The sequence below is a fragment of the Tribolium madens genome, unplaced genomic scaffold (genome assembly GCF_015345945.1).
Source record: "Tribolium madens isolate multiple individuals breed KSU strain unplaced genomic scaffold, Tmad_KSU_1.1 Scaffold_20;HRSCAF=117;Tcas5.2_LG4, whole genome shotgun sequence".
In the NCBI taxonomy this organism is placed as follows: domain Eukaryota; kingdom Metazoa; phylum Arthropoda; class Insecta; order Coleoptera; family Tenebrionidae; genus Tribolium; species Tribolium madens.
Genome location: NW_025400985.1, coordinates 6,927,830 through 6,945,117, shown reverse-complemented (window position 1 = coordinate 6,945,117; position 17,288 = coordinate 6,927,830). Strand labels below are relative to the sequence as shown.

The 17,288-nt window shown below is 34.4% G+C and overlaps 1 protein-coding gene across 1 annotated transcript; it reads right to left on the bottom strand.

Annotated features, from left to right (window-relative positions):
* Nucleotides 1-605: 605 nt before the first annotated feature.
* LOC123005443 (protein O-mannosyl-transferase Tmtc3-like) lies at nucleotides 606-16,620 on the bottom strand. Its single transcript, XM_044399199.1, has 9 exons — nucleotides 16,277-16,620; nucleotides 11,726-11,862; nucleotides 7,454-7,535; nucleotides 7,159-7,258; nucleotides 5,696-5,811; nucleotides 5,214-5,645; nucleotides 2,601-3,353; nucleotides 1,963-2,430; nucleotides 606-1,912 (listed from the first exon to the last, which is right to left on the bottom strand). The coding sequence occupies exons 1-9, from the start codon at nucleotides 16,457-16,459 to the stop codon at nucleotides 1,418-1,420; spliced, it is 2,766 nt and encodes a 921-aa protein (XP_044255134.1). The 5' UTR covers nucleotides 16,460-16,620; the 3' UTR covers nucleotides 606-1,417.
* Between the last annotated feature and the right edge of the window lie 668 nt (nucleotides 16,621-17,288).

Genomic DNA, 17,288 nt, shown 5'->3' with positions numbered 1-17,288 from the left:
TAAATTAAATTAAATGTATCTATCGTACAAGTCTAGTTTAATGAAAATTGTAGTTCCTTGCTGTCAGCAACATTTGTATTAGTTAGTTTGTTTCCAATTAAATGTTTTAACAAAAAGCCCTGTAGTGATTAATCGTGGCAATTAAATATACATGAGAAAAAAAATAGCTTTTAATTTGTTTACCTGTTACAATTTACTTCGTGACCGCAATGTTGCTAACGACTTGAATTTCCATTAATTAAAGCATTAGGGGTTCTTAAGTAGGAGATGAACATTTTAATTTTCTCTTGGCTTTTCCTTGGATAGAAAAAATTAATGAAATGTAAAAACATTCCCGAGAAATTTCCCGACTAATGCTGAATTAACAAAGTTGTGCAACTTTTTAATCGGTCGCTCAAAAGTTTTTCATTTAATAATAAACACACTGTGGGAGATTTACGATTTGTGTCGAAGCGTTAATATGCGATTTAGAGTCAATCAATAAAAGCAATTTGCAAATCAATGAGAAAACAAATCAGTTAAACAAGAGAAGATTTGAGTTTTCCGTTTCCGTAGCGGCTTTTTCCGTTCGTATTTAATTTAAAAGGCTTTGAATAAAGCACGGTTTTGCTTATACCACAACTGGTTTTATTAAAAAAGTGTATATTAGGGTAACAACTTTTAGAAAATTTTGAAAGAAAATACACGAAAACTTATCAGTCATAGGATAAATATACCTCTCACATTAGTTTTACACAATATAGACTTATGTTTATAATCTATGAACAGTTTGACAACATAGAAAAATATTTATTATACTATGTTACAAAATCATTTGCCTTAATTAACGATTTCAAGGCACCTTTACAAAATACAAAATAAATTAAGATCCACGATAGCAAAAATAACAATTTTTTTCACCCGAAAAAACAATAAAACGATTGAAAAGTGCTAAGGATTTCTACTGAATATTTGGCCACGTGGATGTCGTCTAAAAACTATTGGCTAACAAGCCTTACATCAATACATTTATTTTTATTGATTATATTAGTAGCAATATTTACTAATTTAACATATTACAGATATGCCACTTACCGACAAACAATCGACAGGATTTAAAATAATCACATTAAGTAACATTTGATTAAAGCAAAATAAGCGACGAAACATCTCGATACATAAGCTAATCACAAAATTAATCACAATGAAAAATCACAAAAAACAAGTGCGAAATTCTTGTATACATTAAGTCACATCTGCATAGGTCTTAGATTGAACAAAACCAGATCGAAAATAGATTCAAAAACGATTATTCTGAGTATCACAGAATGGACACTACATCTAATGGCTCGTATAAAAAAGTCCTTAGATAGAGTATAATCCCTTATGAGGATTCATTAAAATTACATTAATTTGATTCGAAAATATTCTTTTAATGCTAAGACATGCCTGAAGAAGGGTCATCATTATCCGTACCGACTTTACCATGCCTCCACTTATTACTAATATTTTGTTCCTTCCCTTCCTTAAATTCCACTTCTTCCAAATCTTCCTCAACATAGTCAATATTGTCAACATTTTTCACAAACATGGGTTCAGTATTTACCACTCTACTGCTATACCTTTGCTCTTCCGAATCTCCCGTGACCACGGGCCGCGTCTTTTGGTCACTTTCATCTATACTCTTATTTGAAACAACCTGACTTCGGCTTTTCTCAATTTCGACTTCATCGGGGTTAATTTTCATTTTCGCGATCCTATTTTTAACGATTTGGAGATGTTTCAAGACGTAATCTTCCCCGGGCGCAAGTTGGTGGGCCCTCTCGAGACACTCTTGAGCCTCTAAAAGCTTTCCTCGCTCCACGTGAACCACACACAAATTGTGCAAACCTTGGATATTCTCGGGATCGAGCTCTAGAATCCTGCGATAGCACTATAAAAAAATTATAAAAATCGAGACAATTTGCATGAAAAAAATATTACGTTTTCGGCCGCGTCCAGGTCTTTGATGTTATTGATATAAATGTCCCCCAAAAGAATGAGTCCTTTCACGTGATCGGGATGATACTTGACGAGTTGGTTGAGGAACGGGGCGGCTTCTAGGGGCCGCTGATCGTCGGCCAGTAACAAAGCCAAATTGAAGAGCGAACTCCTGAAATCGGCTTTTAAATGGACAGCCCGCCGGAACCAATGTTCGGCTTCCTCAATATTTTTCTCGTCCATTGCGAGCATTCCGAGATTGAAGTGAACTCGTTCGTTGTTGCTGTCTTTGTCTAGGAGTTTCAATAGTCGTTCTCGGGCGATTTTACGCAGTTCGGGCCGGTTGAATTCTTGAAGGAGGATCGCTGAATTCAAAAGAGCTTGCTCGTGCTCTGGATCGAATTCTAATGCTTTGTCCAGGTAAGCGAGAGCTTGAGAGGCCTTGCCCTGCTCGAGGAACACCACACCAAGCTGGAAAGGATTAGTCATCAAAAAGATTGGTAGATCACAACAGGGCAGTATTTGCTACAGAAAATAGTAGAACGTTCTCTCTAACAGGAAGAGCCAAAATTTCCAATATAAAACTGTTTTTGAACGGAGGTACAAAAAAACGTTTACAAAACTTGAGAAAATGGACTCACATTGTAATAAATATCAGGATTGTTGCTATCATAGAGGAGCGCTCTCTCATATACCTCTTGCGCCTCTTTCGTCCTATTTAACTTGATAAGAATATCGCCTCGATTAATATAGGCTTGGGTGTAATCAGCCCTCATACTGATGGCCTGCCGGTAGAGCATATCAGCCTCTTCTAATCTCGTCGAATTCTTCGAAATCAAATTTGCCAGGTTGAGGAAAACATTGAGGTGATTAGGTGCGATCCTCGCCTGGTAACTCTCGCCGGGCTTGGCTTTGGGTAACAATGACTTGGCCCTAAGATAGGCTTCTTCTGCCTCTTTGAACATCTTGAGATGATTATAAGTCCTCCCGACGTTAATATGCGCTCCTACGTCGTCCTCCTGGACACTCACCGCCGTCTTAAAGAACTTTAAGGCCTCCTCATACTTGCCCTGACTCTCGAGGGCGTGCCCCACATTGTTGAAAAGTTTGGCGTTTTTCTGATTGACTTTCAATCCTGACATGAAGATAGAGTATTCATCTTCCCAGTCCCAGTTCCGGAGGTACGTTTTCGTCCCGTGGGTTACAACCAGGATGCTGAGGAGGAAGAAAGCGAGTTTTTTGCTTTTTTTCTGGGCGAGGACGGTCCATCCGTAGGCGACCAGCATGCAGAATCCCATCGAGGGCATGTATAACACTCGTTCTGCTATTACAAAGCCGACGGGAAAAAAGAGATTGGAAGCCGGCATGAAGGGGAGAGCCATTAAAGCCAAGCTCTGGAAACAACAGATACATTTCGATAATTATGAAAGTTTGATGGGAGGAGAAAATGTCAACGGCTTGCGTTAAATGTCAACAAGGAAAAACAGAATTTAATTTATTCACCGGTCGGAGATGACTTGGACGAATACATACTTTGATATGGCTTAGACCGGCATGAACTTCGCGGATAATTGGATTTGAAACAATTAAAACAAATTCTTTGGAATAATAGCGTATTTAAAACTTCTATTTCCGAGGAATTGGGTCAAGAAGTGAAGTCGTTAACATTAAATTTAAAGACGGGCTTCAAATGATACACTTTTTTCTTATTGCCACAAAAATGTTGCAAGCAACGTATCTACTTCCTTTGAAACAAACTCGTTTCGCTTAAGCCGAACTTTGACAAAAATTTGTTGGTTTTAAAAATCTTTTTGGTACACAGTATTTCCAGAAAAAATCACAAGAATTACCTAATCATTAAATAAAACTTTTTCATAAATATGTAATGAAACATTCTTACTGTTAGGGTCGGAACTTCATAAGTTTTGAGATCTCAGATTAAAAATCTTATCGTGAATGTATTAACTGAGATCAATTAAACCAAATTCTTTAGAATAATGGCGCATTTGTAACTCTCATTCCCCGGAATTGGGGCAAGAAGTAAAATCGTTAACATTAAATTTAAAGACGCTCTTGAAACACACAACTCCCATTTTTTCTTTTAATTCCTCAAAAATATTTCAAACAGCGCGACCCTAATTCCATTAAAAAAGCATCCACTGCGGCACTAAATTTCAATTTAAAACTTCTCATTCTTTTATTTATATAAAATAAGTAACTCTAGTCATACGAAGCGGAATTTTATCGATTTTGCTAGAGCACACGATGTAAAATTGCAAATTTCCCATATCTCGGCAAGAACTAGAACGGAATTTCGAACGTTTTTACACTTAGACCAAGTCATTTTTCGACTTCCTGCCAAGTTGGATATTTTTAGTCAGACGAAAACTGAGTTAAGAGCTCAGATACGTATATGTCAGATTAGTAATTTCATGTTTGTAATGGATATATGGGTCAGGTGAGGTCAAATAAGGTCAAGAAAGTCCATTTTAGTGGTTCCTTCGCTTGAAGAGGGTTAGACAAAGGCGTGCTTTCAAATGTTTTGTTTATCTTATGACGTCGGATATTATCACTACTATTTATTGACTTATATAATTATGTTATAAATACATATTACTGCAAATAAAAAATGTATAGAGGTATGTCTTGAAAGAATACAATTCGGTGCATCTTGCTGTTTTATTCTTTCGAAACTTTCAGAAATTGGAGCTTCAGTCAAGTCTTACTATCCAAATAACCCAATTTCGGTGTTTTCGTTCGTAGCTGCGAGACAATACAAATTTAAATTTTCACATTTTCAGAGTATTCAACTGAATTTTAAATGCAAAGGGATTGAACGTATCGGAATGGCATATTTTCGTGTCAATTGTGAAAATTACTGGTATTTGGGGTGTGTTCCTGTGATAAAAAATTGAATCTATCGTGAACTTTCATTTTCGTTTCTTTTGATTAATGTATAACATTACATTTCCGTTTCGTTTGTATATAAATAAGTCCGAGTTACTTATTCAAAGCGTATTCCGTCTCCTGACTATATCATCAGCTAAATTAGCATGACTGTGCCTCATTTAGAGCCGTCATTGATTTACCTCATAATTTGCATAGAGGACACCCCTATTTGTAACACAGCCCATCAAGCGTCCAATAATTCACCCGACAAAAGCCTCCAATTATCCACGTTTTTATTGAATCGAGAATATTCAATAAACTTACCACAAAATCTATTTATCAAACTACATCGCCACATCACTCACCATAAGAATGACGGTGCGCTGTTGCCGGTTTTCCGTCGTGTATGCCGTCACCAGCAGCGCCATGAAAAATGTATAAGCAACAATTGTGGCCAAATTTCTCGCATCTACAAATGTCTCGACCAAAGGGATGGTCCCCATAGTCCAGTCGCAGCACAAGTTACAAGGGAATAAAAGTAGCCAAAGATTCACACTAATCAAGTAGTGATAAGTAAGTTGTCTCGCTGGCGTGGGGGCCACCGAAGCGGGGTTATCAAACCTTGTAAAGACTGGCAACTGCGAACCCATGATTTGCAGTCTAGCCAACAAAAGACACAATGTTGTCGCCGAGAGGACCAGAAGCCTCTTGGTGGCCTCACTTGACCAAGGTAGATGGTACGAAGACTTGGCCGTGATGGCCGCCTTTACGACGTGTTTTATCTCTGGAAGACGCACCTGAAAGGCTCGTAAACAATGCTGTTCGGAAGCGCTAATGTTTTATTTACCTTCTGGGTCACGAATATTTCATAAGCCGCACATACGCCAGCGACTGTGATTCCCTGTTCTTTGCACAGCATCGCCGTTGCGATCGACAGCATAGAAAATGATAGGTATTTCCAGCCTGGAATACGAGCTAATTAATGATTTGCATTTGGAGGGATTCTTTTTATCTGTAATTATATTACAGACAATTGTTTGTAATGAAATGGTAGTGTGGGGCTTGTTGGAATTGGATTTAAAAGGGGCGAGAACTGGAAAATATAAGAATGGATAAAATTAAAGCCAATAGAACAGAATGCGTCACTAAGCAGAGTTAAATCAGAGTTTAAAGTGCTAATATTTTATTCAAATTATAAGTTTAAAAAGTCATGAATAATTTATGTTGCGAGACTATTATATCAAAAAAGTTAAAAAACAGTTCTTTACGTTCATAGAAAATTTAATTTGGAAGTGATTTATGAAACGCTGGTCAATATTTGAGAAAAATTACGTTAATTTGGACTTTGAAAACACTGCCATTGTCATAAAACAGTAATGTTTTGTAATGTACTGTTATTTTAATTAGTTGACATAGACAGTAAAAACATATTCTTGATTTGATAGGAAAAAAACCAGTTAAGAATCTGCGACATTTCGGATTATAATCAGCACCTCTTGAGCCTTCGTTTCAGTAGTTACAGTAAAAGTATAATTCATCTTTATTACTTGAAAATATAAAGTACTTTAAATCAGGCAATTTGGACGTTAAACTGTAGAAACGTGAACTAAATTAGTGTTTAAAACTGATCATTTCAAAGTCTAAACGACCACCTTACATTTTATTACGACTAATTAGACAAGTTAAAGAGACAATTAAGAGCGTCATTTCGATCATATGGATTTTAAACTTTGAAGACTTATATAACGTGATTTTAAACTTTTATTAAGTGCATAGAATAGTATTTCATTTCAAACAAAAAATTAACATAATTTTAGTTAATAGATATATTATATTAAAAGAATTTTATTCAGGAACGTTATTTTTAACATATTAAAATAAAATTCAGTGAATATGAAAATGTTCACATTCGACTGCATCTCCTATTTCAGTTTTTCTCGTTTTTGTGATTGTCAATTAACATTTCCAATACAATTATTGCCAGGAATTCAATCTACAAGTTAATAATGAAATGTTGAAACATTAATTAAACTTCGTTTATATAAATCCAAATTAAAAAGAGTAATTTCCTGCCATTTCTTTTGAAGTATGTAGTTTATAATTAGGAAAGGACAAAACGACTGGACATACTGTAAAAGATACGTATTTGACGAACAAATAACATTCCCGCATAATATAAAAGTTATAGCCAGGATTCAACAGGACAAAGCTTTATAGGTAATGTTAAACAAAACTTTCCCGAGTATCCTTTATGTCATGTTCTTTATGAACGATTTCGAGTGTAAAACTGGACGGCAAGATAAAAATTACCTGTGTTTTTTTTGCTTTTGGACGCTTTTGCATAGAGCATAAAAGCGGCCAAAAAGAAGACCGAAGAAAGAGTCTCGGCCCTCCCGACGACACCCGTTACCTAAAAATTCAAAAAAATTGATCAACAATAATTACAAGGTGTCCCCGTTTGCAAGATTATATTTAGTCTTGTTGATGGAGGAAACTCTAGTCGGGCCAAACTGTATAATTTGTTTAAGGCGAATTCCGGTATTAATTTCATAGCCTGCCTCCGGCAGGTGAAACCTGAGTGATTTTAATTTAAAACCGTCCTTACCGCCTCCGTGTGGATGGGATGAACGGCAAACAACATGGCCGCGACAAAACTTGACAACTCCGGTAGAAACATGGAGCACATCCTGAAATTTTCACAAATTAACTTCAAGTGCAACAATACCCTCGCTTGGCAACTTTATTATAAAGCCATTGATAGATAACGTGAGAAAATAACGAGCGCGCTTATAATGGACGAGATCTCTTTTACCATATCGTTCCACTTATCAGACGTTGCGTCGTTACCTGAAATAATGTGTATATAGAGTGAATTTTTCACGAGATCGATATAAACGCGAATCGTTCTCTTACCAACTATAAGGATTGTTAGTTAATTCATGGCGTGAGTTAAGAGAATTTATTTTGGCGTTTACAACACGTTGAAAAAAAGAATCGAGCCAAAAATCGAGTCCTGGCCGCGAATTGCTCCCAGACTGCCATCAATATAGGGGAAAAGCGATGCCTGGACTTGATACCGGAGGATTTAGGGCCGGTTTTCGGGAAATTAAAAATAAATGCGACTCGGGCTCTTTACTCTGAAATACTTGCCGCTATATATATACACTGTGTCAATTTTAAAACTTGCAATCGGCAATTTCTCTCAACTGAAAAAGTTATTAATAATCACCCAAAACCGTTTTGGTGGTTCCTAGGGGGAATTAAAATGACATGATAAGTGACACACCTCCACCCACCCTTGAATATAGTAAAAAAAATGAAAATTTAACGTCTTCGTTTTTGAATAATTGGAAAAATAACTTTACCAAATAGGCCAAATAGGCTGTTGTATAACATTTTTGAAAAGCGCTTGTTATGGGCTTTCCAACGATGTATCGCAAGTAGGGTCGTGCCATTTAAAATTTTCAACTTAAGGTGGCTGTGGCTTGAAGGGTGGGCGGAGGAGCTATCGAAACGGTTTTGAGTGATTCTCAATAACTTTTTTAGTTCTAGAGATATTGGCAATTGCAAGTTTTTGTATATATATAAAAATTTTTCATATATTAAAATGAAACTAATTTTTTAGCATTTCATTCAGTATTTGTCAATTTGCTAAATACAAAATCGTATTGAAAAGTATTAATTTATTAAATAGCAACTATTACTGCATAGCCATCAATTTTATATAGAAATAAAACAATCTCTCGTGATTAAATTTCTTTTAATAGACAAATATAATAATAAATTCAATTTAAAAAGCCCTCTATAAAAAAAAATAGTATAATAAATATTTGTTACTAGCCCTCGTGCAATACAATGACCATGTTTGTAACATTTGTTTTCTTTACACTGTCCCATTGATACAACTTTTGTTAATGTCATTTTAATGCTTCAAAAACGCAATTCAAATACATACTTATTAAGAAAATTCAAAACATTTATGAAATGCGAAAAAAAATATTTTACTGACTCGTATAAGGCAGTAGTCATACTCGTTCAAGAAAGTATCACTTTTTAGACTTGTTGCTTTTTACATACTATTGCTCTACGTCTGTATTTTTAAAAATTGATAATTGACTAATAGTAGAGCCTAAAGCCATAATGTTTACAATTTTTAAATAAAATTGCAGAATTTAGAATAAATTATTGATTTTCAGATCTAGAAATGAATCTGAAGAGAAAAAAATGCCTAAAAGTTATTTTTCATTTTTACTTGCAAGAACAAATAACAGCAACTATAAAAAAATATTATACAATTTACAGTCTTGTTCTCAACATAATGTAGAACTGTTATAGTACTTATACTTTGTATTATTTATATTATACAGGATGTTTTTTTTATTTTTTTTTTTTTCAATTTAGCGTCAAAGCTATCTATGAAAGTTTGATTGTAAAGGAACCTTCATACAGAAAGTTATTAATCTGACATTTGACATCTCGCCGGACGTAATAAATATTGTAGTCCGTTCACAACACACTCATATCACCGCCAACTATAACACCCCTTATTATTAGTGCAAAGTAATGAAATTTTACTTATTTTAGTACCTTTCTCAATGCGGATATCTTCTATGCTAAGAAGTACTCTCAAGGTACATACATGTTGATATAACTATTAAACCAAAATACCTCACTCGTGAGTTATACAGGGACATTTTTTTATTAGTATACATAGCCCTATGTATACTTTAAAAAAAAACGGGTCAACTTCAATGTTCTATGGCAATTACGATTAGCGGTTAGTCTAGGCATAGGCAACCAATATTGCAAAGGCTTTAATATCCATAAATAAAAGACAATCTTGTAAAAACATAAAAGTAAATGTAATTAAATATTAATTAAAAAAAATAGAACCCATCAAAACATGAAAAATATTTAATAATTAAAGCAAGTGTTTAAAATGCATTCCTTGGAGTTCCAAACAATAACCCAAGCGATTTTGGAAACCCCGCCACTGCATTCCTGATAAATTCAGAATCTATATTATTACATTCTGTACGAATACGTTCTTTCAGCTCTTCTAAATTTTGCATTGGAACATTAGTATAAATTTTTATTTTTAAATACCCCCCAAAAAAAAAATCGTTAGGTGCCAAGTCTGGCGATCGTGGGGGCTATGCGATGGGACTATATCGCCCGATTTACTTCGGTGTACATGGGTATCATAAATTGTATTAACTTTTAAAAGCTACACTTTAAGTTTCAATACTGACACTTGACAAACTTGACACAAAATTTTAGTTTTGAATATTTTAATATCTAGTACATACCCTCTAAAAGCTTGAAATGTTGGTCGCTACCCTATGAAATTGACCCGTTTTTTTTTAAAGTATACATAGAGCTATGTATACTAATAAAAAAATGTCCCTGCATACAATACAGTATTCATTTAAAATCGCCATAGTTATTGTTCAATTATTGAATTCAATTATTAAGAGGTGTTGTATAAACATTATGGATATTTTAGCTTTAAATAAAAACTAATTAAAATACAAAGTACTCGTACAAAATAATTAACGATGTATTTTATTAAAATACACAACAAGTAAAAAAAGCTTTCAGACTCTGGTCATTACTCGTGTCCCACGAGTAGTAATGAGCATGAAAATCTTTTTGAAGGAACCAACATTGCATTTCAAATATAACGTGGATATTAGAATATTTGGTTTTAATAAATAAGTGACCAAACAGTACTTTAATTTATAAAAAATCAAACCTTGGAGAATTTAGGGGGAATTACTAAAATGTTAACGAAATGACGAACAAGATTCTCATTTATAGAGAATGTTTAAAAAACGCTTCACAGACTACACGTTTCTATCCATTGCGATATCCAAATACATGGGTTCCCTAAAACTGGTGTAAAGCCATTTTGATTGACAGAAATTTGTCAAAAATAAAAATACAATCACTATGTTTAACTAATTAAAACGAAATATTTTAATATCCACATTATCTTTGAGATGTAATGCTGGTTGCTTTAAAAAAAATTTTGGCGCATTATTACTCGTTGGACATCCTGTATAATAAATTTTTGACTTCATTTTTATTTCAAATTTTTACCTACTTACAAATTAGAAAAAGTTATTTTAACTTCTCCCTTTGAAATCAATAGTAATGTTTAACAATACGTCCGTCAAATTTACAAATCCTGAAAAAAATCCTTCACAATTTTTTAGACTAGTTCTTCATTGAAATTGTGATTCAAATTATGATTCTAATCAACAATAAATTAAACCATTTTCAATAAAGTAAAATTGAGATTGTCGAAATTTTTTTCGGTTGTTTAGATAGCTGATTAATAGGTGTTATGACGTAGCTTTGGAGAGTAAATAAGTATGTGACAAGATATACGTTGTCAATAATGAGCACTTACAAGTATTAACATGATGATTGTAATTTTACCTAAGTGACACTTGCATTTTGTAAAAAAATATTTTTGAGTATGGGAATATTATATTCACTATTTTTTGCCAAACGTTGAATTTGCTTTGTATAACAAACGATGTTAATTGTTCCCAGACGATCAAAGCTTGTTTCATTCATTTGCAGTGTGCTGATTGGGCTATCGAAAAATGGCCAAACTTCCTATTGACGAAATATTGCAAACAAGCGGAAGTAAATTTCTATCTATAATGAAGAGAACTCGTCGATTAATTGTTTGTAAAAGGCCCAGAGACAATAAAGAGATGAAATGTTGTGTAAATTCGGTTTTGGGCGTCGTTATCGTTATCAAAGTGCGGTCCGAACGGTACGTTAAAGTTATTTTAACAGCGCTATCGCATGTTAAAAGAAGATTAGTCGACGTTCTTGAGGTTGATAATTCGATATTTTATACCTGAAGTACATGAGGCAAACGACGGAATGGAGAAGCATATTCACGAGATGATACCCCATGGGCTCCAGCTGCCAAAGCAAATAATTCCATCGGAAAGTCAAAACACACAAGGGTCTGTACGACTTATGGCTCTGCTCCTGAAACAACAGAAAAGTGCATTTAGGTAAAATGTGGAAACGTGTCACACGTAAATCGCTGAAAATTCAGCTTTCGTTCATATTTAATGGAACAAAGTGCGACGTAAAACGTTAACGGTGGAAAAATGTTGATTCTTAGTTGTGTTTTATGCTGTCGTTCGCGTTATGGAAGATCCATTAGTTATTTGACGAAAGTCGAGGTATGAATTACTTAAAAGCTCAACTTTCAACCCTCTACGAGAGAAAATTAATCTTTTTCTGTTTCGACAAATGCACATAACCCTACCAAATTCTCGCTTTAAATGCATGTCCATTTTCACTTTGATGAGAAGCAAAAAAGAAAGCTAAAAATAAACCACCGACATCAAAGTAATTTGGACTGAAAGAAAACGATGTCCTTTTACTTTATGTCGCACAAATAAAAACGTATTTCGACAAAAAAAATTGATGAAGTGCAACTGCGACAAAGACACAAATTCAACTCAGCACCTAGTCAAATTAATTTTAATATTTCAAGTCAATAGACAGTAAAAAATGTTTTGATTCGGGATCAACCACAATTTTTTTCATTTATTTAAAAATTCACTAAAGGAAAAAGTATTGTGTGCACCGCAATATCCATTTTTTGTAAAACATTAACAAGCACATCCCAATCGATACACATGACCTAAGGCTTTATAATCAATTAAATCTCCCCGAAAAATCCCGAAAACTGGTGGCTCGATTAATTCAATTGAACGAACAAATAATAATTATCAACACTTGACTCTTCCATTTTTCACCTGATATTTGCCCTCAAATGTCAATAAAATTAATTCGCAGCCGGTTTGTTTGTTGTAAATTAACAGAACGGTCGGTGAAGCGAAATATCTTTTTTTATAGAAAAATAAACAGCCAACCAATCAACAGGTTCGTGCTCAAGAAAATTTAAAATTGTTGTATTTTGTTTAATGATAAATCGATATTATAATGATTAATTTTACATTAAAGTTCAGTCGGCAAGTATACAACATTGTTGCTTGAGTTTGAAAATGATAAATTCTAGTTAGCGGTTGGCAAACAGATTATCTTGAATTATTAAGTTGTGGTAAAACAAATGATATAATTAAAGTAATGGTATTCACACGTAACACTAGATACTATATAATTTACTTGCAGTCAAACACGAAAGAATTAATTGTATGTCCACGTTTATTGAACGAACTCCTTTGTACATAATCACCCCGCAAGTACAAAATTCAATTATGTATTTTGAATAGGAAAATGAAAATTGCCCCAAGTGATTTTCGACTTTTGCAAAAGTTTGAATGCTTCTGTGGGAAATCTTGCCGAGTTTCCTTTACAATTAATTTGATTATGCGAGTGAGCCATCGTCACTTTACCGGTGAATTAAATTAGTGTACGATCTATTGTATTGTCTACATTTCAACTACGTCGTTTGTGTCGGGGTTGAACTCAAGCTGAGTGCGTATACGACATGTTAGCTTCTTTAAATTTCTAATTTAAAACTTGTTTCTGTTGCTGTTTTGTCTTGAAAGCTTGACGTACTATTTAGCACAAGATAAATCCCTTAATTATCCTAAAAGATTTTTGATTCGTGGCAGTCTTTTTAAAACTGTGTCCTAGTGGGATTTCAACCCTTGTCATTATGCAAAGGGTAAATATGAACCGCCTCGTTTATGTCAAATTCCACCGTGACAAACTTTTTTAAGAATAAATAAAATTACTTCCGCACGTGTACGAGACAAAGGGGCAAACTTTATCAAAGGTTTAATTACAAGTTATAGCTAACTAATTATCGCTACTTTTAATATGCAAGATATGCTGGTTGGAAGTGTTGTCAAAGACAAAAATAATGACGGGCGAACTTATTACTGGAAATCAATTTAAGTTCCCACATAGATGAGGAATAAAAATGTGTTTCATAAATTACAATTCTTGTTTTTATTATCTCCCAGTTTGAAAAGTTTTAACTGACAACTTTTGCTAAGTTTGCAAGTTTTGTATAAATGAAACAACTAACCGGAACATTTTAGGAAGCTTTCTGTATTCAAATTAAAAAAAGAGAAAATGTTTTTATCTAGACTGTACTACGATCAAGTAACTCTAAAATAAGTATCTATAAAAAAAATATAAAGTGGACACGCCAAGTTTCTCATTTTATTTTGATGAAACTTTTCCGGATTTTGGATATATTTCTCATAGGTCTATAACTGCTTTTAACTGCATCTAAAAGTCACTTAATTTCTGGACAAATCGTTAAACGAAGTTATGTCTCGACAAGTTCTGAGATGTTTAACCATTTATTCTTGTTATAATTAAATAACATTCAAAATTTAATTTTTTTAGGAGAGTAGATTTTTTTTTCGTAAAAATAAGCACAATGAACACTTATTTTTTGTGGATATTTATTGTACACATTTTTCTAGATTATTTACAGTGATTTGTGTGGTGAAAGAAAAGTGTCAATTCTTGTGAAAAATAATTTGCTAGAATTTACAGTCTGATAAATATAATTCGAGTTGCTTATTAATGACTATTGATAAACCGACGAGCTTTCTGGAGTAATATCGCCGCAGCAGGCAAAGTTTAATTGGATGCTGCATTATCCTTCCTAACTCCGGGCGTACACAATAGTGAAACATTTTTGAACACGTATCTGAATGTTTCGGTGAAAAGTTTAACCAAACAAGAAATACGAACAAGTCTATGGAAAAGCCATACCCTGTTAGACCTCAATTTATTTTTTGAACACCTCTCAACTGTACGGACTTTACTGCTTATTTATTCAGGGGAAGTTTTCATTTGCAATTTCCATGCAAATGGTCTAATTGCAAATGCAAACGTTTTAATTGTCGACACACGTTCTTGACTACATTGTGCTTCTCTCAACGTTATGAACTAATTTTTGATTCACTTTAAGTACTGTGAGACACGGATTTTATGTCACTTGTGTCGGAGAGTAGAAATTTTGATTAATTTAATTTTTAATTGTGTCATTAACAGTGTCAACAAATGGCCGCCTATTATACGTCTTAATTGCCCCAACAATTTGTTAAATTACATCATTCCGTAATTCTGGCAACTAGCGCTTAATCGTTTCGAAACGTTTTCTTTTTGTTAATTTTCAACAATTTTCATCCAATGGAAGGTAATATATCGCACATTTCTTTCAACGCTCCATTACCCTCGTTTAGGGATGAGACTAAATTTAATTGCGAGTAATTTGTACAAGTGAAACTCTTTCATCTCCATACCCAAAAAACTCAAGTTTATGTTACGCGAACGAAATCCATATCCCCGACTCCATAAACCTCCTGAATACTTAATAAACGAATAATCCGAGTCGTAAAAGGGTCAAAGGTGAACATAGAACACTCCCCCGCAAGACAATACGAAGATACAAGCTAATAAAGTCGGCGAATTTTATCGGGGGGTGTACATTTGTATGCGCCCTTCCCTAATGAATATATTTAGGGCTCCAACAACGCCACAACGTTGTGTTGTGGCAGCACCCCTAGACAGATTATTGCTTCAACCACACCATGCATACAAACAATCAAATTGCAAAGTTTTCGGCGAAAAAAACAAGTTTAAATTAAGCGGGGAATAACCCAGTTCGCAACGAGCTAAACAAAGAGAGACTTTGTGCGTGTCTAAGGCTCTTGGAAATGGAAATTCTAGTTTTCAAACGCTACCTGATAAGTGGATAAACTGATATAGAGGAGGTTTTGAAGATTTATGAACGCGTGAAGAGATAATGCGACTTATAGGTGCCTGAAGAGGTCAATTTTGAACAACTTCACCAGCTCAGAAATAAACAATTTTGACAACACGATTCTGAATTTAAGAAAAAAATATTTATGAAGGTAAAAATATTTCCTAGATTCTTTTCAAAAAATTGGAATCTAGCAAACATAAATTGTACTTTGAAAAATAATTTTAGAGCAATAACCTTAACCTTGCTGATTAAAATTTTTGAATTTTGCATACAAGTTATGAAAAAAAAATTTCCTCAACCACATAAAATATTCATTAAAAATTAACCCTTGTCATCGAATGATGTGCAGAGACTATTGGTGAATCCACTTTCTTAAATTATTAAAACATTTTATCAAGAAAGAGTCTAAATTAAGAGCGGAATGCCCCAGTTTTTCTCGAAGATTAGTCAAACTGAACAAAGGGAAAGCATCGGACTTGTGCGTGTTTAAGACACTTTTAAATTAAATTTAGTTTAGAACTGAACTTTATGAGGGGTTAAACATATATGAACCAGTTTCGAAGATTTATAGACGCACCCACGAGATAATCCTCGAGTTATAGGTGCCCAAAAAAGGTCACTTACGAATAGAAAAGATGTTTCGAGGCAATTGTCTTGAGAGTAATTTAAGAAGAACTGAGGTTCAATATTCACCTTGTGCATGGGAGTCCCCCAAAAGTCGTTGAAAAAAATGTTAACCAGCGGCGAATGGGGCCTCAGATCTCTGTTGTCTTTGATGGCACTGATATCGTCGAAGACGAACCCGCAATAGCAGCTGTTGTAGTAGCATAGGACGCAGGTTAGGGCCACGATGGCCCCCATTGCCTTGTGCCCCATGTCTTTCGCACTCCAGGGGCTAGTGGAGCATCACTCCGGGTCACTGCACCTCTCACCACTTGCACGTAACAGTTGTGTGAGCATTGCAGACGCACAAGAGGACGTGCACACCCTACTAACAGTTCAAAAGCACTAAGTTGCAAGAACCCAACTGGTGTGATGGCTGCCATACTGCGTCGAAGCCTCACGTGACCCTCTGGAATCATGCGCACCGGAATCTTCCGGATTCGGAAATAGACGAGGATAAACATTTTATATTACGCAGCAAAGCAATTGACGAGAATTTTTAGCCCCCGAGATAGAATTTCGCGTCTTTTTTTAAGTTGAGGGCGAAGGTGGAGGCGAGACGAAGCTCTTCATTATTATTTCTCGGAAGAAGCTTTGCTGCGTATTGATTTAGAAGATGTGTAGGCAACACACCTTTCAACAGAAAAAAAGCTCAATCAATCAATTATTCAATCGGATGAAAGTAAAAGCTCATTCTAATTAATGTGGCGGCTTTTTAATAATGCATGTTTACAGATGAAGCATTTCATGGATTGATTGAAATGTATTTTTACAAAGATTGGAGAATCCAAATAAAGCTCCTCGAACACTCTAATCAATGCGACAATCTCTTTTATTCGCGAAAGCTCTATAGAGTTATCGCTAAACTGATAATCTTGGAGGCGTATAGTTTGAATTAAAAATTTAACAGACAAAACACTTTAAATTGATATATCTGTTGGTACGGAAGTGAAGCTAAAAATATTTCGCAAATCTATCTAAAGCTCGCTGTTGAATAAATAAGCTTTGGTTTATTTTTAGACTTGAACGGAATTGGGATTAG